We start from the raw sequence: 18667 nt of genomic DNA on the forward strand, positions 1-18667 counted from the left end.
GTCGAATGATGTCGTTTCTAAACGTCAAAATGGAATAAAACCTTATATACAACACGTGAGTTATAAATGATTATTCATTCGAAGAAATAAACTCCTTCTTCTAATGAGTTAACATCCATTTAACTAAATTGTTGTATAAAAATTCTTGCATCATAAATTTTCTTATTTTGAATCTAAATAGAGCTTCTTAGAGGAATAGTACAAGAAATGTTTTCTATTGTCTTCTATTTTTCAGTGAGATGATTAAAAAAAAATCAGTCGTGGAAGATTCGCCATGGTAGAAGAAAGTAGAGTCTCTAACTCTTTCTTTCCCCATCTGGAGAAAGAATGATGGTTTAATTTTTCCCTTCGAATGAAGGGAAAAAAAGTACTTGTAGAGTTGTAAACAAACATGTACGATTTGTGATACATTAATGGAAGTGTCCAAACTGAGGCTCGCTACCCTACTCATTCAGATATTTTCAAAATCTTTTCAGACTCGTAAATTTTGGTTTGTATTGAGGAGGAAGGTTTTCGATGAGAGTTTTACTTTCCCAACGATCCTTTTTGTACCTTTTTTTTTGAATTATTACCAAAAAATTGTATTTCGACTATTTCGAAAAGTTCTCATAACTTTTTTGTCTTTGAAGTCACAGATCCAAACTTGAACCTTCTATAGACACGTTAATACGTGGAAACCATACTGACAAACGTTTTTTTCGAATTCAAATTTCTGAAATGTATCATCGGTATTGCTTTAGCTATTCTAGTTTCCTCATTGGACATCGAATTTGAGACACCCTGTACAATAATTTGCAATTGTACAAATTATCGTTAGAATTGAAAATGAACATTATCATATTTTTGATGAATTGCAAATTGCAGTGGAGTCTAGAAGAGAATATTTTAATTAATCAGTGAAGAGGAAGTGTTATTTGAGAATATTTCGCATTTTCCTTCCGTTCTTGAAATAACCAAATTTCGAACAATAAAATCCTCATATTGCGTACGCATGTGTATGGTTTTCAACTGTGTAAAAAATTTTAACACTTAAAAATTGAGAATAATTGATACTTGTCAAAAAGAAAATTGTGTGAATGGGGTATTTTCCTAAATTTCAAAATATATGTCATTGAAATCCTCATAACTCAAATATATCGAAATATATTTTTTTAGAATTTTAACATATTGCGTTTTATCTGTACTCACTCACGAAAATTCTGATTTCAGAAGTGCTCTCTTATGAACATTCTACGTCATTTTCACAATCCGGCAACGCCCGTCGAATTAATAAAGGTCATGAAAGTTTTATGATCATCATAGACTTAATAAATATCAAGTTAGGTGATCACATTTGACAAGGAACACAAACAGTGCATAGAAATATCAAACAATGACACAAAATGTCATCGTTTTTAAGAATATATAGACACAGATTACAGAAACAATTTTTTGAAATGTGTGGATATAGAATTCTATATCTTGATCAGTTCCACTGTTGTCTAATTAACAAAAATTACTAGACTTTAGTGAAGGCATTCTACGTCACAAGCCTTTACATACTCGAAGTTTCGAAGGGTATATTTCTGAAATATCTTAATTTTGAAGCGAATCTTTTACGTGTTGGATAACTAATGGAAAAGGGTTTCCATAAATAATTTTAAATTCGATTTTGGAGTTTTAGGAAACTTGCCCATTTCAATCTGGTTTCACTATTCACTATCTAGAAAGATGTTTTCAATAATTTACTATTATGATATTTCACTATTTTCTATCTGCATGGTTTTAAGAAGAAAATCTCATGTACTAAAAAAGTTTATCACATGATCTGGGCTTTTTCAAGTGATAAATATTATTATTTTTATTATAAAGCTTACAAAAAATTCCTATTAACATATAAAATTACAAAAAAATTCACAAGTAGTTCTTGCGTGAACAGGTATATACACATTTTATATGATTCATATCAAAGATATCAAAATAATACATGTTTGCTGCCACGTGCGACGCCACTGAACAACATCACACTGCAGGTTGATTCACCTATGGACTATGGAGGGATAAATCCGGATGAGATTTTTCCGTCCTTTCCACATATTTCGCACTTACGAACCATGTTGCTGAAAAAAAAAATACTGACACGCAACTCAAAACTCAAAAAAACGGTCAAAAAATATAAATATTCCGTGCCGTTGTACTTGCACCTGTATTGGCAACGTGGAACTCACAGATTACAGAGTGGAGCTACGTTACTATGGTGATAGCTGAAGAAGGAGAGAGAGGGCTTCATTCTATTGGGCAGCGCTTATAACGACGTTGCCTAAATGGCAAGAAGAATTTCTTTCATACCGTGGTAGGATTAGAAAGTCAATGCTGGCACTCATGAAATGAGAAATTGAACAAACATTTTGGATTATATTTATTTATTTTTTCAATATAGATATGTGGATTTGAGAAAACTTCGCCTCAATTATGAATTCCGAATTATAAATTATAATATATATTTGTGAATTCGTTGAATTCGTTTCCTATTTCAGAAATCTTGCAACAAGGGAACGAAATGAGATTAGTTTCACCTGTAGTCGACCAGCTGAATAATACGTATGGGGAATGTTGGCGACAGTTTTCAATGTAAACAATTCCGTCTCTTTTAATATGTCTATGTATTATACCTGTCCCAATGAAAACTTGACCCCCCTCCAGAATTCAAAATCGAAGAATCTTCGTTTTCGTTTAAAAAGGCAGGTCAATTTCTATTTTGAGCGGGACGAATTTCCATCAAGAGTTTGTTCCGAAGAAACCACTCCAATGAAGGTGGCATCAATCCCCAAAATGTTTTGAATAGGCAATCAAGGCATGATTGACGGTTAAAAGTCAATTTGTTTCCAACCGATAATTCATTCATGAGCATTGAGAATATCCTTCTCGCATCAAATAACGATCTATATAGATACTTCCATTCAATGATTTCCAACTTCTACTTCATCTAAATAATCAGAGATGAAAAAGTTTCATTGAATTCGTTTTGGAAATCGAGTGACTGCACATCTTTGATCGAGCAATCGAAGTTTTGTGAAGTGAGTAGGGCGGATCAAGAAAATGTGTAAAAAATCCCCTATATCATCTATGACCATCATTTACCTACACGTATAGTGTTGAAACCATAATCGGTTATTCTTGAATATTTCCCATTCCGTAGTATCTCGGCATAGACATAGAGACATGGACTGTGCCTTCGCTTCCTATATATGCATGAAATACGGCCAAAAATAGTGACAGAGAGAAACTGAACATCGGCCATGCATGTCTTTTTCTAGAATTTTGATTGCTCCACACTCAGCTCTATGTGAACCAAAAAGAACAGCTAAATTCCCTACGATCATTTCTATCGTTCTATAAAAAAGCCAATTTCATGCTGGCATTGCTCAGTCCATGTCTCTATGTCTATCTAGGATTCGACTTCTGAAATAAACTTCACAAATCTGTATTTTAATTGTTCATTTCTGGATAACAACTGAATTTGGTGTAGTGAGCATCATATAACTCAAATTTTGTAGTGATCATCTCAAAATCAAGGGCAGGGACTATGGGGTCCACGCCCCTCACCCCCTTTCGAATTTTCCACTTCTAGAAGAAGTTGCTCTTTTACAATATGAATCACATTTGGAGATACGCGTGTCGAAAAATTCCCAAAAAGATGGGGTCAGTTAAAAATCGTTAAGACCGAATTGTTGCATCGAGCTCGTTGAAATTTTGAGATATAATATAAGAATACTTGGTCTTTCAGAAAATGTAATAACATTTGAGTCTGCAATGATTTCTCCGGAAGATACGCGTGTCGAAAGATGACCGTCGAAAAATGCACTTAAAAATTCGTCGAGACCGAATTTATGAAAATAAAAAACGACTTGCGAAATGATAAACACGGCTTCTGATAATCCAAATGTAAGATTTCAAAAAAAAATGAGATAGGTATTCTATACACATGCATGGAAACAATCTTATGAAAATACAAACAGTGATCATGGAAGTTTGCCCAGAATGATGTATAAATAGGCATGAAATTAAATGAATAATGGTCTCGTTCCAAAAATTGTTCGAATGAACCTGTGGGTGGAATAAGGGTTGTGAGAGATCTAATCAGCAAATGGTAGGTCTATAAGAATTAATACAGAGGTTGATCACTAGTTTTTCAACACAAAAATAATTACCAAGTATGATATAATATTTCATAATAATATACTAGTTCGCAAATTAGCTACCAGGTGAAAATCGTTGTTCGAGTATGTACTTATGAATCTCAAAGAAGCTCCTAATTGCCTAAGTTTGACTTACTGCAACTTCAACATTAATCTGGCGATGACCGATTTTATTATATTTTTACCCAGAGATGCAAGCTTAAGTATTGCATTGGTCTGTATGTCACTGGCATAGGGTATTTTATCGATATTTTCTTGTTGTACCTACAGGTAGTGAATATAAGGCAGCGAAAAAATTTCTTTCTTCGCGAAACTTGGAAATATTGAGGGGAAGTTCATTTTATGTTGGTCACATTACCTCGAGACTGCATCCCAATACAATTGCATTTGCTATGGAAATATCATCAGTTTGTAAATTCTGTATCTCCATTGAAAAATTATGGCAGATATTGTTTTTTCTTAACGAAAACAGCCCAGCACTATCATGTTTTTTTGTTGAAAATTTTCTAGAGAGTTGTGCCACATTGTGCTGATTTCTGCCGTTGAAATTTTCAGAAAAAGCTTCCAACCTTTGCTTCAATTGGTGGATATGAGGAAAAATCAGTTGATTGTTTGAAAATCAGTGTATATGGCAGCAGGCCTAATATTCATACCGTTGAGGATCGCAACCCTCCGTACACAACATACGACTCGTCAAGTTTTGCATAGCGTCATACACGTGAAGATAAAATTCAACTCACCTTCACCCTCCTTAAGATGCTATCGTGATAGCAAATCACGTGTCGTGGTTTAAAAACTCATTTTGTTAAATTCGTATAATCTGTTTTAAGTTCAATTATGGATTTCTGTCACGTATAGGTATCGGCCACATTTATTCAATATGTAGCAAAAATTATTCCACTCATTTTTAGGAAGAAAAAACAAAAGTGCTGGACTAACTTTGATCATAATTTTCGATTTTTCGGAAATAAGAGGTAATTCCGCGAAAATTCGAACAGCGCAGAGTACCTACATATACAGGGTGTTTCCAAATTAGAAGTGAACCTTGGAGGAGGTGGTAGTATCACTCATTTGCTGTCGTTTGAGCCATATTTATTGATTACCAAAAATCAACACTTTCCGAGATATTTGAGTTCTTGTGTTTTTCAACAAATTTCTCACCTTACATTTTTCGTCAATTTTTTCAACGTTGACCAAGTTTGATTATAATTTTGGATTATTTTCATCAGAAAAAGATATGATAAGTATGAAAAAAGCAAAACTACCTTGTATTAGATGTTGAAAAATAAATAGTATGATTTAAAATTTGGTATATGAAGAGAAGAAAAATCAATTTCTAATATCAATTTTCCTGCAAATTTCAAATTTTTTCATACATGAATTGTGGAATTCGTTGCAGGCAAATTGATATTAGAAATTGATTTTTCTTCTCCTCATATACCAAATTTTTAAATCATACTATTTCTTTTTCAACATCTAATACCAGATAGTTCTGCTTTTTTCATTAAACTTGGTCAACATAGAAAAAATTTACGAAAATGAAGTAAGGTGTGGAATTTTTTCGAAACACAAGAACTCAAATACCACGGAAACTGTTGATTTTTGGGTATCAATAAATATGGCTCAAATGGCAGCAAATGAGTAGCTAATACTAACACCTCTTCCAAGGTTCACGTCTAATTTGGAAACATCCTGTATAGCACAATCTATTCCAGCCATTAACCCATTTCATCTAAAAGTGCTGCGCTGGTTCATTCCACATTTTGTGGAATATCTTGAGAACCTTATGGAATTGAGAAAAGTTTCAACGACGCGAAGTAGCACAAACCTAGAAATATTCAGCACAAATTTTTTTTTTTTTAAATCGAAAAGTGCTTGGCCAACTCCACACACCTCAAATTTATTATTATTAATGACCAACTTTAAAACTCCTTGTATGCGTCAATTAATTATCACATTGGACCACATTTCAAGAAAAATATGAAAAAGGAAAGTGTTCATTTCGATAGAAGCATGACTCTATTTTGAACAAAAATACCGTCGCCGTCGTTGCAATAAATCTACATTTCAAAGTTTGAACGTTAAACATCTACTCACCTTTTTTCTGAAAAAGAGCAATATCATTTTTCCACCCTCCTCTTACATTTTTGAAGAAGAAAATAAAAATAAAATGAAGCAGCTAATATCACGCTTTAGGTTTGATTTCCTATATCATTGTAATTATAATAAGCTAAAAAATTATTATTCCCACTGAATTGATCAATAGGTATTTACGGACAGCTTTATTTATTATTAATTTCAACGAGAATGCATCAGGAAATGATATTACTCAAGCTTAAAAAATAATTAGACGCAGATAGAAAACATTCTAGTTTTTATCTTCGGTTTTGTCTGTCCTACGTTATTCTTGATTAAAATGAAGGTATACTTTCTACGAAATGAACATTATTTCAATTCTCCATTCTTTCTTCGCTGTAGTGTTATAAATGGTATGATAATTTTCTTACAAATATAGGATGTTTGGGACTAAGTTATTATTGTCCCTATAACGGACATGCCCTGTAGGTTTTCGATAATATTGGGATATAATAATTAGGATAATAAGAAAAAGTTGATTTATTGATTAACTAAGGAAAATTACCATTTCGGGATGACAATCTGATTGTTTTTCGAATTTCTGCCACCTAATTAACGAAACATCTTAATGCTACTCAAGTTGAAAAGTGAAAAAGGGAATTTAGTCCCTCTCATTTTTTCTGATATTTCCTATATTATAAATCAAATTTTAAAATAATGATATACAGGGTGTTGTTTCGACTCGGAACATTCTCATTTATTTTTTTAAGGGCGGACCTGTAAAAAGATTTTCGTTATTATTTTGTAGACTCCACTTTGTCTACAGACAAAGAATATACAGATCAAATAATAGGAAAATGTGTATGGTGGTTATGATCAATCGAATAAATCAATAACTCTATAATACAGTTTTTGCATTTTTGCCCATTTAGCGTGAAAGTTATGATATCGATGAGGCTGTCTCAGGTCATAAATTTTTCTCATCATTTTCAACTTGACATGGTCGCAGAGCTTGGGCTGAAACTGTTTGAACTATGGGTGAATAAATTCGTCCTTCGTAATCCATATCTCTAAAGAACCTTGGTGGTTTTTCGATATATCTATATCAAATATAATAATTTCCTCGAAAGAATTTGTTTTAGCAAACAATGACACTTGAACAATATTCACTGTTGGAATTTTAGGTCATCGGTATAAAAATGAAAGGAGGTTTATCGACCTCCAAAAATACAACCTATTTGTGCATCTTGACGAGTTTGGGATAAGTAACACTCCCGTTCCTGATACCGAAATAGAACCTTCAGAATTATGCGGTGCTTAATGTAGTGTTGAAAAACTCAGATTTGAATACATCAAATTCATCAGAGTCAGTCACAATAAATCGGTATGGAAATTCGAGGCTGTAAAGCTTGCATTCTGCGACCAATAAATGGTTATAAATAAATACCGAATTTCAACGAATTGAGTTGCTCGAATTGCGCATCTATGATACATCTAACACCCAATCTCTAACGTCGAGGTATTTTTAAATTTTGGACGTGTTCATTTTTCGTCTCAGTGGCACTGACTCACACACCTGATGAATGTATACGTTTAATAATAGTAACACTTTCATATTTCACCTTTTTGTTTGGACGTCAGAAGGATGTGCGATTTTTCGAACCTAAGCTGCATTATTCGATAGAATTCTATGATCGTGGGTGCAAATATTAAATGGGATAATTTGAGAGAAGGAGGATTTGTTCTATTTATATTTTTAATACTGAAGTTGAGAATCACTCCGAAAATTATTATTCATACTTATACTCAATACATTTATATCCGACTAGAATCATATTTCGAAAGCATTCATCTGGATCCTGAAATATGTTGTGCTGATCACTATACAGGGCGAGTCTTTGACTTGTACAGATATTTTAACAGTAGATTCTTGAGGTCAAAAGAAACACTTTTTTCCTAAACCATTTTTTTTATTCGGCCCTGATAAAAAGACATAGCAATTTTAAGTTTTCATGAAAAGCTATGTATGCCACACCTGGAAAAACAAAATTACCTTCTAGCTGAATCTGTAACAGTACACATCTGTGGATCTCTTAAACAGAGTTGTATTTAGCCAAAGCATCCAATTTTTCAAATTTCACAGATACTCTCGCAGATACTTTTTAATTTTTGAACATCAAATTACTCGAAATCGGCGCATTATACGATAAAAATGACAAATACTTTCATTTTACAGAACGTCTAAATATTCATCAAATGGCGTTCAACTTAGTTTCAAGAGTTGAATTCTTCGAATTTTTGGTATTTTTATTTTGAATAATGATCATAATGAGAAAACTGGAAGACGTTGTTCGAAAAAAAATCATCAAATAAAGGAAAATATAAATTCGAAAATTCATTTCATTCGATAAAAACGCTTATGAAAGGAAAAAGTTTGTCCTTCGACCTCAAGAATCTACTCTTGAAATATCTGTACGAGTCAAAGACTCGCCCCTCGCCCTGTATATTAATACATATAGATACGCATACACAAACAGGATAGATGCCTATAGGACACCGAGGTGCTACTAAATAAGCCAAATTTTATAGATCTATAGCCATCTTTTACCAAGATACAGAGTAATTTATTGATGTTCCTTTTTCATTCAATTAATCATAACTTATGAACCACTCTACACATTTTTATAACATTTGGTCTTCGTTCATAGTGGAGTTTACAAAAAAATAACGAAAGTTTCATTCCAGATTCAGCCTGTATATCAATATTTTGAACTTTCATTCACAAATTTGGAAAGACCAGAGAAAAATGAGTAGAACTCAATGTATATTTGTTGTTTACACTTTGAAAGATACAAAGCAGAACACCAAAAAACTGAATTTTGTCATCGCCGTCTAATTATTTTTTCAGCTAGAGTAAGATCAACTTCGGATTTGCCTGATTAATTCAGTCAATAATAATTATAATTTAATAATATTTAAAATAATTTATAATGTATAACATAATTTATATTTATATTATTATTTATAATAATGGATATCGAACTAGCGAAGTGAATTATTTACTGACTCAAACAGTATCTACACAATGCTTCATTCCATTTTCATCATGAAGATTGTTATAGCTGAAAAAGTATTCAGATATTCAAACTTAAATTTGTTTTTCAAATGTGGCCCAATGTGATAATTGATTCACACATACAAGGTGTTTGGTGTTTGAAAGTTGGTCATTGATAATAACAAATTTGTTCCAAATACGAACAGAAAAGAATTTGAGAAAAAATTATTTTTTAAATTATGCTCTACCAATATTCGTAACATCTAAATTTGACTCAAGCTAACAGGTGAAAAATTTGTATGAGAAAACACCAAATACATTAAGTCTTATTTTTTTTCTGTTCAGACCTTGAACATAATGGGCTATTTTCCTAAATTTCAAAATATGTCATTAAAATCTTTATAACTCAAATATATCGAAATACATTATTCTTTTTCGAATTTCAACATATTTGTCAAGTCGACAACAGTGGCACCGACCAAGAAAATATAGAATTCTATTTCCACGGATTACAAAAAATTATTTCTGTAATTTGTGGATATAGAATTCTATATTTTCTTGGTCGGTTCCACTGTTGTCGAATTGACAAATATTACCTACTGGACCCTAAAGGCATTCTACGTCACAAGTTTTCACATATTCGAATATAAATACTGAATTTCAAAGGGCATTTTTCAGAAATTTATGAATTTTGAAGCAACTATTTTACGTGTTGGATAACTTACGGAAAACGGTTTCCATAAATGATCTTAAATTCGATTTTGGAGTTCTTTGGAAATTTGCCCATTATTAATTTTTCGACACCTGGAAAAGCTGAAAAACGACTTATTTCATTATGTTAATCATATTGCACTCCGGACAAGGAAAGGGTGAATCGTAAGTTATGATTAATTGGAAAAAATGAGGAACATCAATGAATCACCCTGTATCTTTGTGAAAAAAAGATAGATCTATAAAATATACGTTATTCGGAATTATATTGGTTTCCTCTATGAACACTGATTGTATGCGCATTTCCCAATGAATCACCCTGTATAAAAAGATTCAATTACTCTTCCTTATTACTTATTAGATTCGAAGGATACAGAAATCAGTTCATGAGAATGTCTCAATAAACTTCAATTCAAGTCTAGTCAATTCTAATCGAGATTCAAATCAAATCAATGATATACCTACTTAAATATTAAGAGATTATACGCTCAGTTGTAAGAAAGTCCGTTAAAATTTAATGCTTCATTAAAATTTTAATCCTCCATTATTTCCTTCAAAAATTATATTTTCAAATTTTTATTAGGCATTGAATTTCAATGGAGGTTCCTGTAACCGGGCCTGAGTGTCATAGATTTATTTTTATTGTATATTATATATAATTAATATCCCATTTTATACCTTTTTGGGATTATAACACAAAATGCTAAACATAAATTAACATTTCACTGACACTTTTTGAACTTCTTCTACTCCATCCTATCTGATGTAATGAGTTGTGCTAGATTTATTTTTGGTAGGTACGAAGGCGTAAATGGGACACATAATATTTTAAAAATATTTTTCGTTAAATTCCGACTTTAAACTCGGAATTTTATTGAATTCCGACATTGAACTCGGAATTTTGTTAAATTCTGACTTTGAACTCGAAATTTGAATAAATTCCGAATTTGAAAAAAATTTCAGAAAATTACAGATTTCGAGAAAATCGTGAAAAAGGGCGAGCGTGGTGCAGCCATCTCCTACGAAAGTACTGAACGAAAGAGCTTGAAACATTTTTTAAAACGAAATATCAATTATTATTGTTAGATATTTTTTCGAGCAACTTAATGTAAATGTTGGACGTAGTAAATCTACATAAAATAGTAAAGTCTTTATTTTTATCTCGAAAACAAATATGACAGAATTAAACTCAAAAATCGAATTTGAGTGGCTTTATCTGTAAGAATAATCAAAACTGAAAAATGTCAATAGTGCACTTTTTCATTAAATATATTACCTGTAATGGACAAAAACCGGTCTAGCATTCGATTGTCACAAAGTGGCAACCACTTTCATTATTAAAAATGTGACTGGCATTTTATTGTTTCACAGTGTGGACCCTAAAGTTGTTATTATCCAAAACAATGACAAGGGAGTGTTTTATCGAAACAATGTCATAAAAAAATTTTTTTGAATACTGCTTATCCTTTTTCCCTTGGTTAATTCGGATTCAATCAAGATGCCTTTGCTCAATTATAAACTAAATTTGCGCAATCAGGTCCTAAACTTATAATAATAATTTCCACTCCCTATCTCATTTTCTTCGGGAGTTGAACTTTTTACAGAGAAAAAGAAGAAGAGGAATTTTTCACTCATGATTTCTACCCGAGGTTCTACTCAATCGTTTGAAACCATTTTTGGCTAAAAATCCTAAAATCATCAATATTTAGCTTTAATCGGAAGTATTTTCTAACATGTAACTTTGTTGTGGTGTTTGTGGTTAAAAAGGATATATTTTCTTTGTAAACCTCCATCAAACTGCGGTGGTCAAAGATCATTGCTTCACCATCAATCATTAATATTTCACTAATTCAGATAAAAATTAATGAAAACGTGTCATCCATCAATCATTGGGAATGTTGGGAATAAATTTATGTCGAAATTATGATTCATAGGGTGGACAAAATTCCTGTCTACTGACGGGATCTCGACGACTGCAGCAGCTAAAAAACAGGAACACAAAAACAGGAAACAGAACCGACCTATCATTTCAAGATTTCGAGTTATGAACAAATATTGGGAAATGGCCATTTTCAATAATGCTGAATTAGAAATAGATGCATATAGGAAAATTGATTCAACAATCGGTAATTCTGATCACAGATAAGTACTGAGTCCACGAAAAATAAATGCATACCTATTTAACAGTCATAACGGTAACGCCTACCTACTTATTTTCTTATTATTCAATTGTGAAACAGAAAGCAGGAAAAATATCATATTTTTCTCTCATGAAATATGGAGGATAGTTACATATGATACATTTCTGAAATCAGCAAAACATTTGCATCAAGATAAAAGAACTTATGACTGTATCGAAAAATTTTATAAAATCATATTCAAAATACTCATAAAAAAGTACTTATAGAATATCATAATGATTTTCGAGAAGGAGTTGAAACAAGTGAGTAATTTAGCATTATTAAAAATGCTCAATTTTTTTTATAACTCGAAAGCTAGGAATGATAGATCGATTCTGTTTTCAAATTGTATGAATCAGGAAAAAAGAGCTGGAGAATGTGTCATCCGTTCACTTCTATCTGCTTTAGTTCTCGAGATCCCCTCAGTAACACAGACAACTAATTTTGCCCACCTGTATACCCATTAGATGAAGTTCCATGAGACATTGTCCAAAATTTTATATTTTTTCAGGGGTTCCCTCACATATGTATGGCACTTATAGATACAAAAGCACAACAAGAAGTCTTTCCCCTGAAATAGAATTCTATAGAAGACCCGAACCTCCCGAATTGTCCGATTCCGTTGGTAAGTCAACTGGTCTTCCATGTCCACTTGACAACTACCATTGACAAGTGCCATATATACTTATTTGTAACATTAACAAAATACTTACTAAAAATGTACATTGTACCCACTAATAAATTTTGTAACATTTTTCCTATGATTTTCTTTCGCCTTTACCCGTATATCAAAAAAATCTTAACATTCTTTGACAGAGATATGTTATTTTCAGTAGCAGCATTGTTAGTATTTATTATTCGGAGATTTTCTCACAGAGGAAGATGAGAGACACAAGGAACGAGAAATAATAATGCAAAAATGTAAAGGATTAACTTATTAACTATGATTTAATTTCTCATTTTATTTTAACTAAAGCGAAGCTGCAAAACGAATAACCAATAATATACTTCAACAAAAAAAAAATTGGCATGATATTAAAACTACATTCAAAAAGTTCAAGTTTGCCTTATAAATGAATCAGTATGATGGACAATCTCACTGATGGATCGTCACACACCTGAATATGCTATTTTGTTAACGAAACACGTGTCGTGGGTTAAAAACTCATTTTGTGAAAATATTATAGTATAATCTATTTTGAGGTCAAACAGGGCTGGAAACACTAATTCACCACTACGACAGAGAAAGTACACCAAAGGACAAATTACCAGCACTCCCACATTTTGAACACCTACAGTCTATGGAATAATTTTTTTTCATTCCATAAGTTTTATATACATACGTGCATATAATTGAAATTAAGTCTTCATTTCAACAAATATGTTCTCCCTCTCAATAAAGTTCTCCCTCTCTCTCTCTCATCCAATCTCTCTACGACCTTAATTTTTTCTTTATGTATATTTCTCAAATTAATGTGACACCACTGATTCAAAAGAATACACGTATAGTTTTCATTCAAGAATGATTGATATACAAGTATCCCTTGAAAGTCCAGATGCAGCTTAATATCTGGTCACAAAACGTGTTCAATAATTTCTGTAGTTTCAATCACAGAACTAATTTAAATATAACCTAGAAAAGTATTTGAAAAGACGAAATCAAAGATTATAGTATAAACTTTATATTTATTCGAATTCAGTATAGAAAATTGCTACAAATATATATTATATTTCCAATTTATCAGATTGAATTAAGGACAGAGCAGTACAAAATTCAAATTATCTTCGGTCAGTGCATAGATTCACATATAATAGGTCTATAGATCACTATTTATTCTCAATACCAACCTGAATTCCTTTTTCCCGTAACAGAAAGTCTTAACTTATGAGCTATTGCAAACTTAAATTCGATTTTTCAAAGCCTCCCGATATGTCAATCATTCATTCTACATTCATTCTACTCTGTAATCTGTGCAATCATTCTTGAATGGTCCATACATATAAGGATGAAATAAATGCAGGGCCGATCCTAGCATGCCGGTGTGCAGCACGTGCCCCACAAGCGGGCGGCCAAATACAAAGACGGCCACAGGCCGCCATCTTTATATGTCAGTTTGTGAAAAATACAATTTTCCACTCATCCAAATTTTGAATCAGACGACAAAAAATATCAAACGAAACTGAATTTTTCATTCTTGTCAAATCAAATAGTCCTTGTTCCCCTTCACCGAAAAAAATAAACAAAGGAATGCTTGCTTCAGAAGAACGCGATGTAAAGATCCAACAAACTACAATCTGAGAGCGATTATTATCATTATCGATGGGGACTCGAAATAAAATAGTAGTGTCTAGGGTTGGTATGTTGGTATGTTATTGGTATAGAATCGCGACAATCGCGTCGTCGTAAAAACAAAAACGGCTAGTATAGGGTGCAATTATGATGCTTCCTGCAGTTACTACATGCGTGTACCTTGGCGTGTACCTACTTCAAAATTGAAATTGAATTTTTATTGTGTGAAATTACATAAAAATCTTTAGAGAAGATGTCTGAGGACAGAGGCATCATCATCCAAATATTTAAAGAAAAAGTAACACCTCGAAGGTCACGAAAACATATGTAGTATCTAGGAGTTCTAGATTAGGATTTACAGGGTGTTTTAAAATTTGAATGGAAATTAAAACCACTCTATTTCTTGAACGGAATCGCCCATTAATCCGAAATTTTGAATGAAGATGGCTTATTCCATGAGGTTCCAGAAAACTGCAATTCTGCAATCCAATATCATTCAATTTGCAGGACGGTATAAGACAAATTTAGACAGGAGTTGAATAGTTAAAATTTCACGAAATCACCTTATGATTTTTTCGATATCTGCGTAAACTGTAAGATTTATTCATTCAATTCGCCAAATGATATTGCGTGGCCGAGGATTGATTTTTTTTCTTGATAGTGACAATAATTTTTTCTATCGTGTCGATATTTAACATCCTATTCTTCTCACAACGAAGTGAATTTTGCATCTTTATGAATGTAATCAATTAAATATATATAAAGGGTGTTTCAAATTGAGCGTTTCTTTTAAGAATAAATAAAATATAGATGCGTAACTTGAAACACCCTTTATTATTGAATGTTTATTTCAGTTTTCATTTGATCCAATACAACAGTTTTCCGAAACGTAACTCAAGGATGGATCTTCAACAATAATTTATTTTTAGTCATCAAATAAGCAAGAATAAACTATAATATGATGGATAAGAAATAGGTGAAATAAAACCAAAACTAAACGGCTCTCATGGTCTGTTCGAAATGTAGGCCACCTGAATACATTCCTCAGCTCTTTTATGAATATCTATTATTTATTGCTTTCTGTATCATCCTAGGCTCATTCGTAATTTCATCATTTGAATTTTAAGAAGAAGAGTCTTTCGGTTATTCACTTCTTCGTCATAAACTTTGGGGCTTTGTATATGCCCTATAAGAAGAAATCGACTGGAATCAAGCCAGGGGATCTAGCAGGCCGAGCAACTGAACAATTCCATAGTAGATCATTCTGATTATTCATTCAATCAATCAATCATAATAAATCAACATCAATGTACGAAAAATTAAAGGTGCGATTTATAAAATAACATCAAATAAAATTATCACTGCAATCAAAGATGTAGGTACAGTTATTTCATTGATGAAATTCATTAAGATTTAAAATTCACTTCGTTATGAGATGGAAAGAATCACTTTATAGATTATTCTTGCTTTTTATATTACTTCAAAATAAATAATTTTTGAAGACCCTTACTTGAGTTTCGCTTCAGCAAACTGATGTAAGTATTCGATCAAATGAAAACAAAAATTAACATTCAATAGATAGATTGATTGATAAATATCTTTATTTCAAATTATGTACAACATAGAGTGAAATTGTGTCCAAAAAATATACATTTACAATTAACTACCATTTGAAGGATTACTAAACCTAAAATCAAAACACTCTGACAATGAGTATGGTTCTAAATCAATTAACATCTCTTTTACTTTTTCCTTGATGGATTTTACCTTATCAATAACCCTTAAACTAATTGGTAAATGGTTATATATCATTATACAATTATAAGATGGATGTTTTTCACTTCTCAATCTATGCTTTGGATAATGTATGTCCATAGTTCTTGTTTGATGATTATGAATTGTTGTGTGCTGTAACATTGTTTCCTTGTTCTTGAAAAAAAATATCAAACATTCAAATAAGTTAATCCATATACTGTTGAAATTTTATGTTTCCTAAATGTTCCCCTACATGTCTCTGAAAATTTTAATCCAAATAATACTCTCATAATTATTTTTTGTAGAATAAAAATGTGATTCACTCTTGGACTTGTTCCCCAAAATAAAATACCATATCTCAAAAGTGATTCAAAATTTGCAAAGTAAACTACTTTTATACAATGCTCGCTCAAATAGTTACGGAGAGATCTTATCTTACTCCATACCCTACTTTACTCAATTTCATCGACAAATATTCTATGTGAGGTGTCCACTTCAAAAATCCATCTATACCGGGTGTCCCAGAGCTTTTAGGCCAGCAGATATCTCAGTTACCTGCGGAAAAAAAAATTGAAAAAAATACTTGTCGTAGGAGACCATACGCTCTTTCATGCAGCATAGCAAAATCCACCCCCTGACAAACAACCCCTGAGAAACAACCCCTAACTTTTGTTTTTCAAATGGCACCCCCATGTTTGTTTGGCTTCAACTGACAGCTCTTTTTAATTCTCAATCAATGATATATCATAATATGTAGTTGTAAAGATAGTCACTCGATAAAATTGAATTCGTTAGTGGGTACTGTTAATTGGACTGATCGAATCAGTCCACGTTGTAGAGACAAGAAAAAGTGGATGTTGAAAAAAAAGAGTCAATAAAATGTTAGAACTTTTTGTGCTTTATTTTATTCCTACGGTATCTGGATGTTGCAGTAACAATACAGCTGAGCGTATAAATTCGTATTTCATTTGTATTTTTATTTTCCATAATTCTGCATGCCATTCTAGCTACCATGATACATCATTGAATGAGAAATGAAAAAAAACTGTAAGTTGAAGCACAACAAACATGGGGGTGCCATTTGAAAAACAAAAGTTAGGGGTGGTTTCTCGGGGGTTGTTTGTCAGGGGGTGGATTTTGCTATGCTGCATGAAAGAGCGTATGGTCTCCTACGACAAGTATTTTTTTCAATTTTTTTTTTCCGCAGGTAACTGAGATATTTGCTGGCCTAAAAGCTCTGGGACACCCGGTATAGATTCCCAAAAATTTGGTTGAATTCAATAATATATATTCAATTGATTAAATCCATAAAAATTCAAACTCATAGAAGCTATCTTCATTCCAAATTTCGGATGAATAGATGATTCCGTCCAGGAGATGGAGTGGTTTTAATTTCCATTTAAATTTGGAGAACACCATGTGAATCAGAATCTAGATACTACATATGGGGTTTTTTTGACCTTCGTAATGTTCCCTATCTCACATTAAAATGATTCTCTCATCATGAAACTTTTATAACAATCGGTGGTGCACAATTTTCTAATATTATCGTACATATCGAAATAAAAATAAAAGAAATTTAGCTTTTGAGTATAATGACGATTTGTCTGTCGTATTATAGGGGAGACTAGGGAGCATTGATACATGGGGAGGCTTGATACAGGCTTATATCCGCGATCTGTAGCCGTTTCCAAAAGTATTATACTAGTGAACACTATTCTTTGGCAGAGGGCATTGCGTGACGTTAATCTGTAAGGCTAACAGTAGTTTGTTTGTGAAATATTCAACGAAGAGTGTTTTGAGATGAGAAATTGTAAGTTTTTACTCAAGTTACCTAAGGGTTTTATGATCATGCATCAATTCTTCGGCATAAACAAACATTCCACTGGGAAATATGCATAAAACTACTCAATTTACAGTTTTATTCGCTTTTCAAAATATATGAGTATAAGATGAAAACATGAATCAGTTTAAAAATTGCTTTCAGGGAGGTTTGAGACATTTGTCGTGGGGAGGCCTGATACATGTATCATCTTCAAAAAATATTCCGTAGCTAGTTCGATACGACTACATGAAGGCGTTTCCACCATCCAACATATCAAAGGGATTTTTAAAAACGGAAATTTATCCGTACAATCCCCATGTATTTAACGAGGCCGGCTTTTCTTGTGTGGAAGTGACTAACTGACCATTTCCTGATTTTTCTACACCTATGGGACCAAAGCAAGCCAGTATCATTGCTGACCTACCTACTGAGCTAAATAATCCTCTCGATTACTCTCCCAGTACATCGTATCAATCCTCCCATATGTGGGGAGGCTTGAGACAGTTTGCATGTTTTTGTGTTCAACGTTCTGTACAGAATAAGATGTTTATGTTTTGAGACTTCTATATTTATTTTGTTGAACGATTAATTGAAGAA

The 18667-nt window shown here is 32.3% G+C and overlaps 1 protein-coding gene across 5 annotated transcripts in view; it reads left to right on the top strand.

Moving 5' to 3' along the window:
* The window catches only part of LOC123322982 (titin), a 147434-nt gene extending 134478 nt beyond the window's left edge, over positions 1–12956 (top strand). For all 5 annotated transcript variants that reach the window (XM_044911117.1, XM_044911115.1, XM_044911116.1 and 2 more), the window contains one exon: positions 12712–12956. In XM_044911117.1, coding sequence (XP_044767052.1) covers positions 12712–12869 — 158 coding nt within the window. In that variant the 3' untranslated portion in view covers positions 12870–12956. The remainder of the gene's footprint in view (positions 1–12711) is intronic.
* Positions 12957–18667: the final 5711 nt, after the last annotated feature.

This window comes from Coccinella septempunctata, chromosome 1 (assembly GCF_907165205.1).
Source record: "Coccinella septempunctata chromosome 1, icCocSept1.1, whole genome shotgun sequence".
Classification (NCBI taxonomy): Eukaryota; Metazoa; Arthropoda; class Insecta; order Coleoptera; family Coccinellidae; genus Coccinella; species Coccinella septempunctata.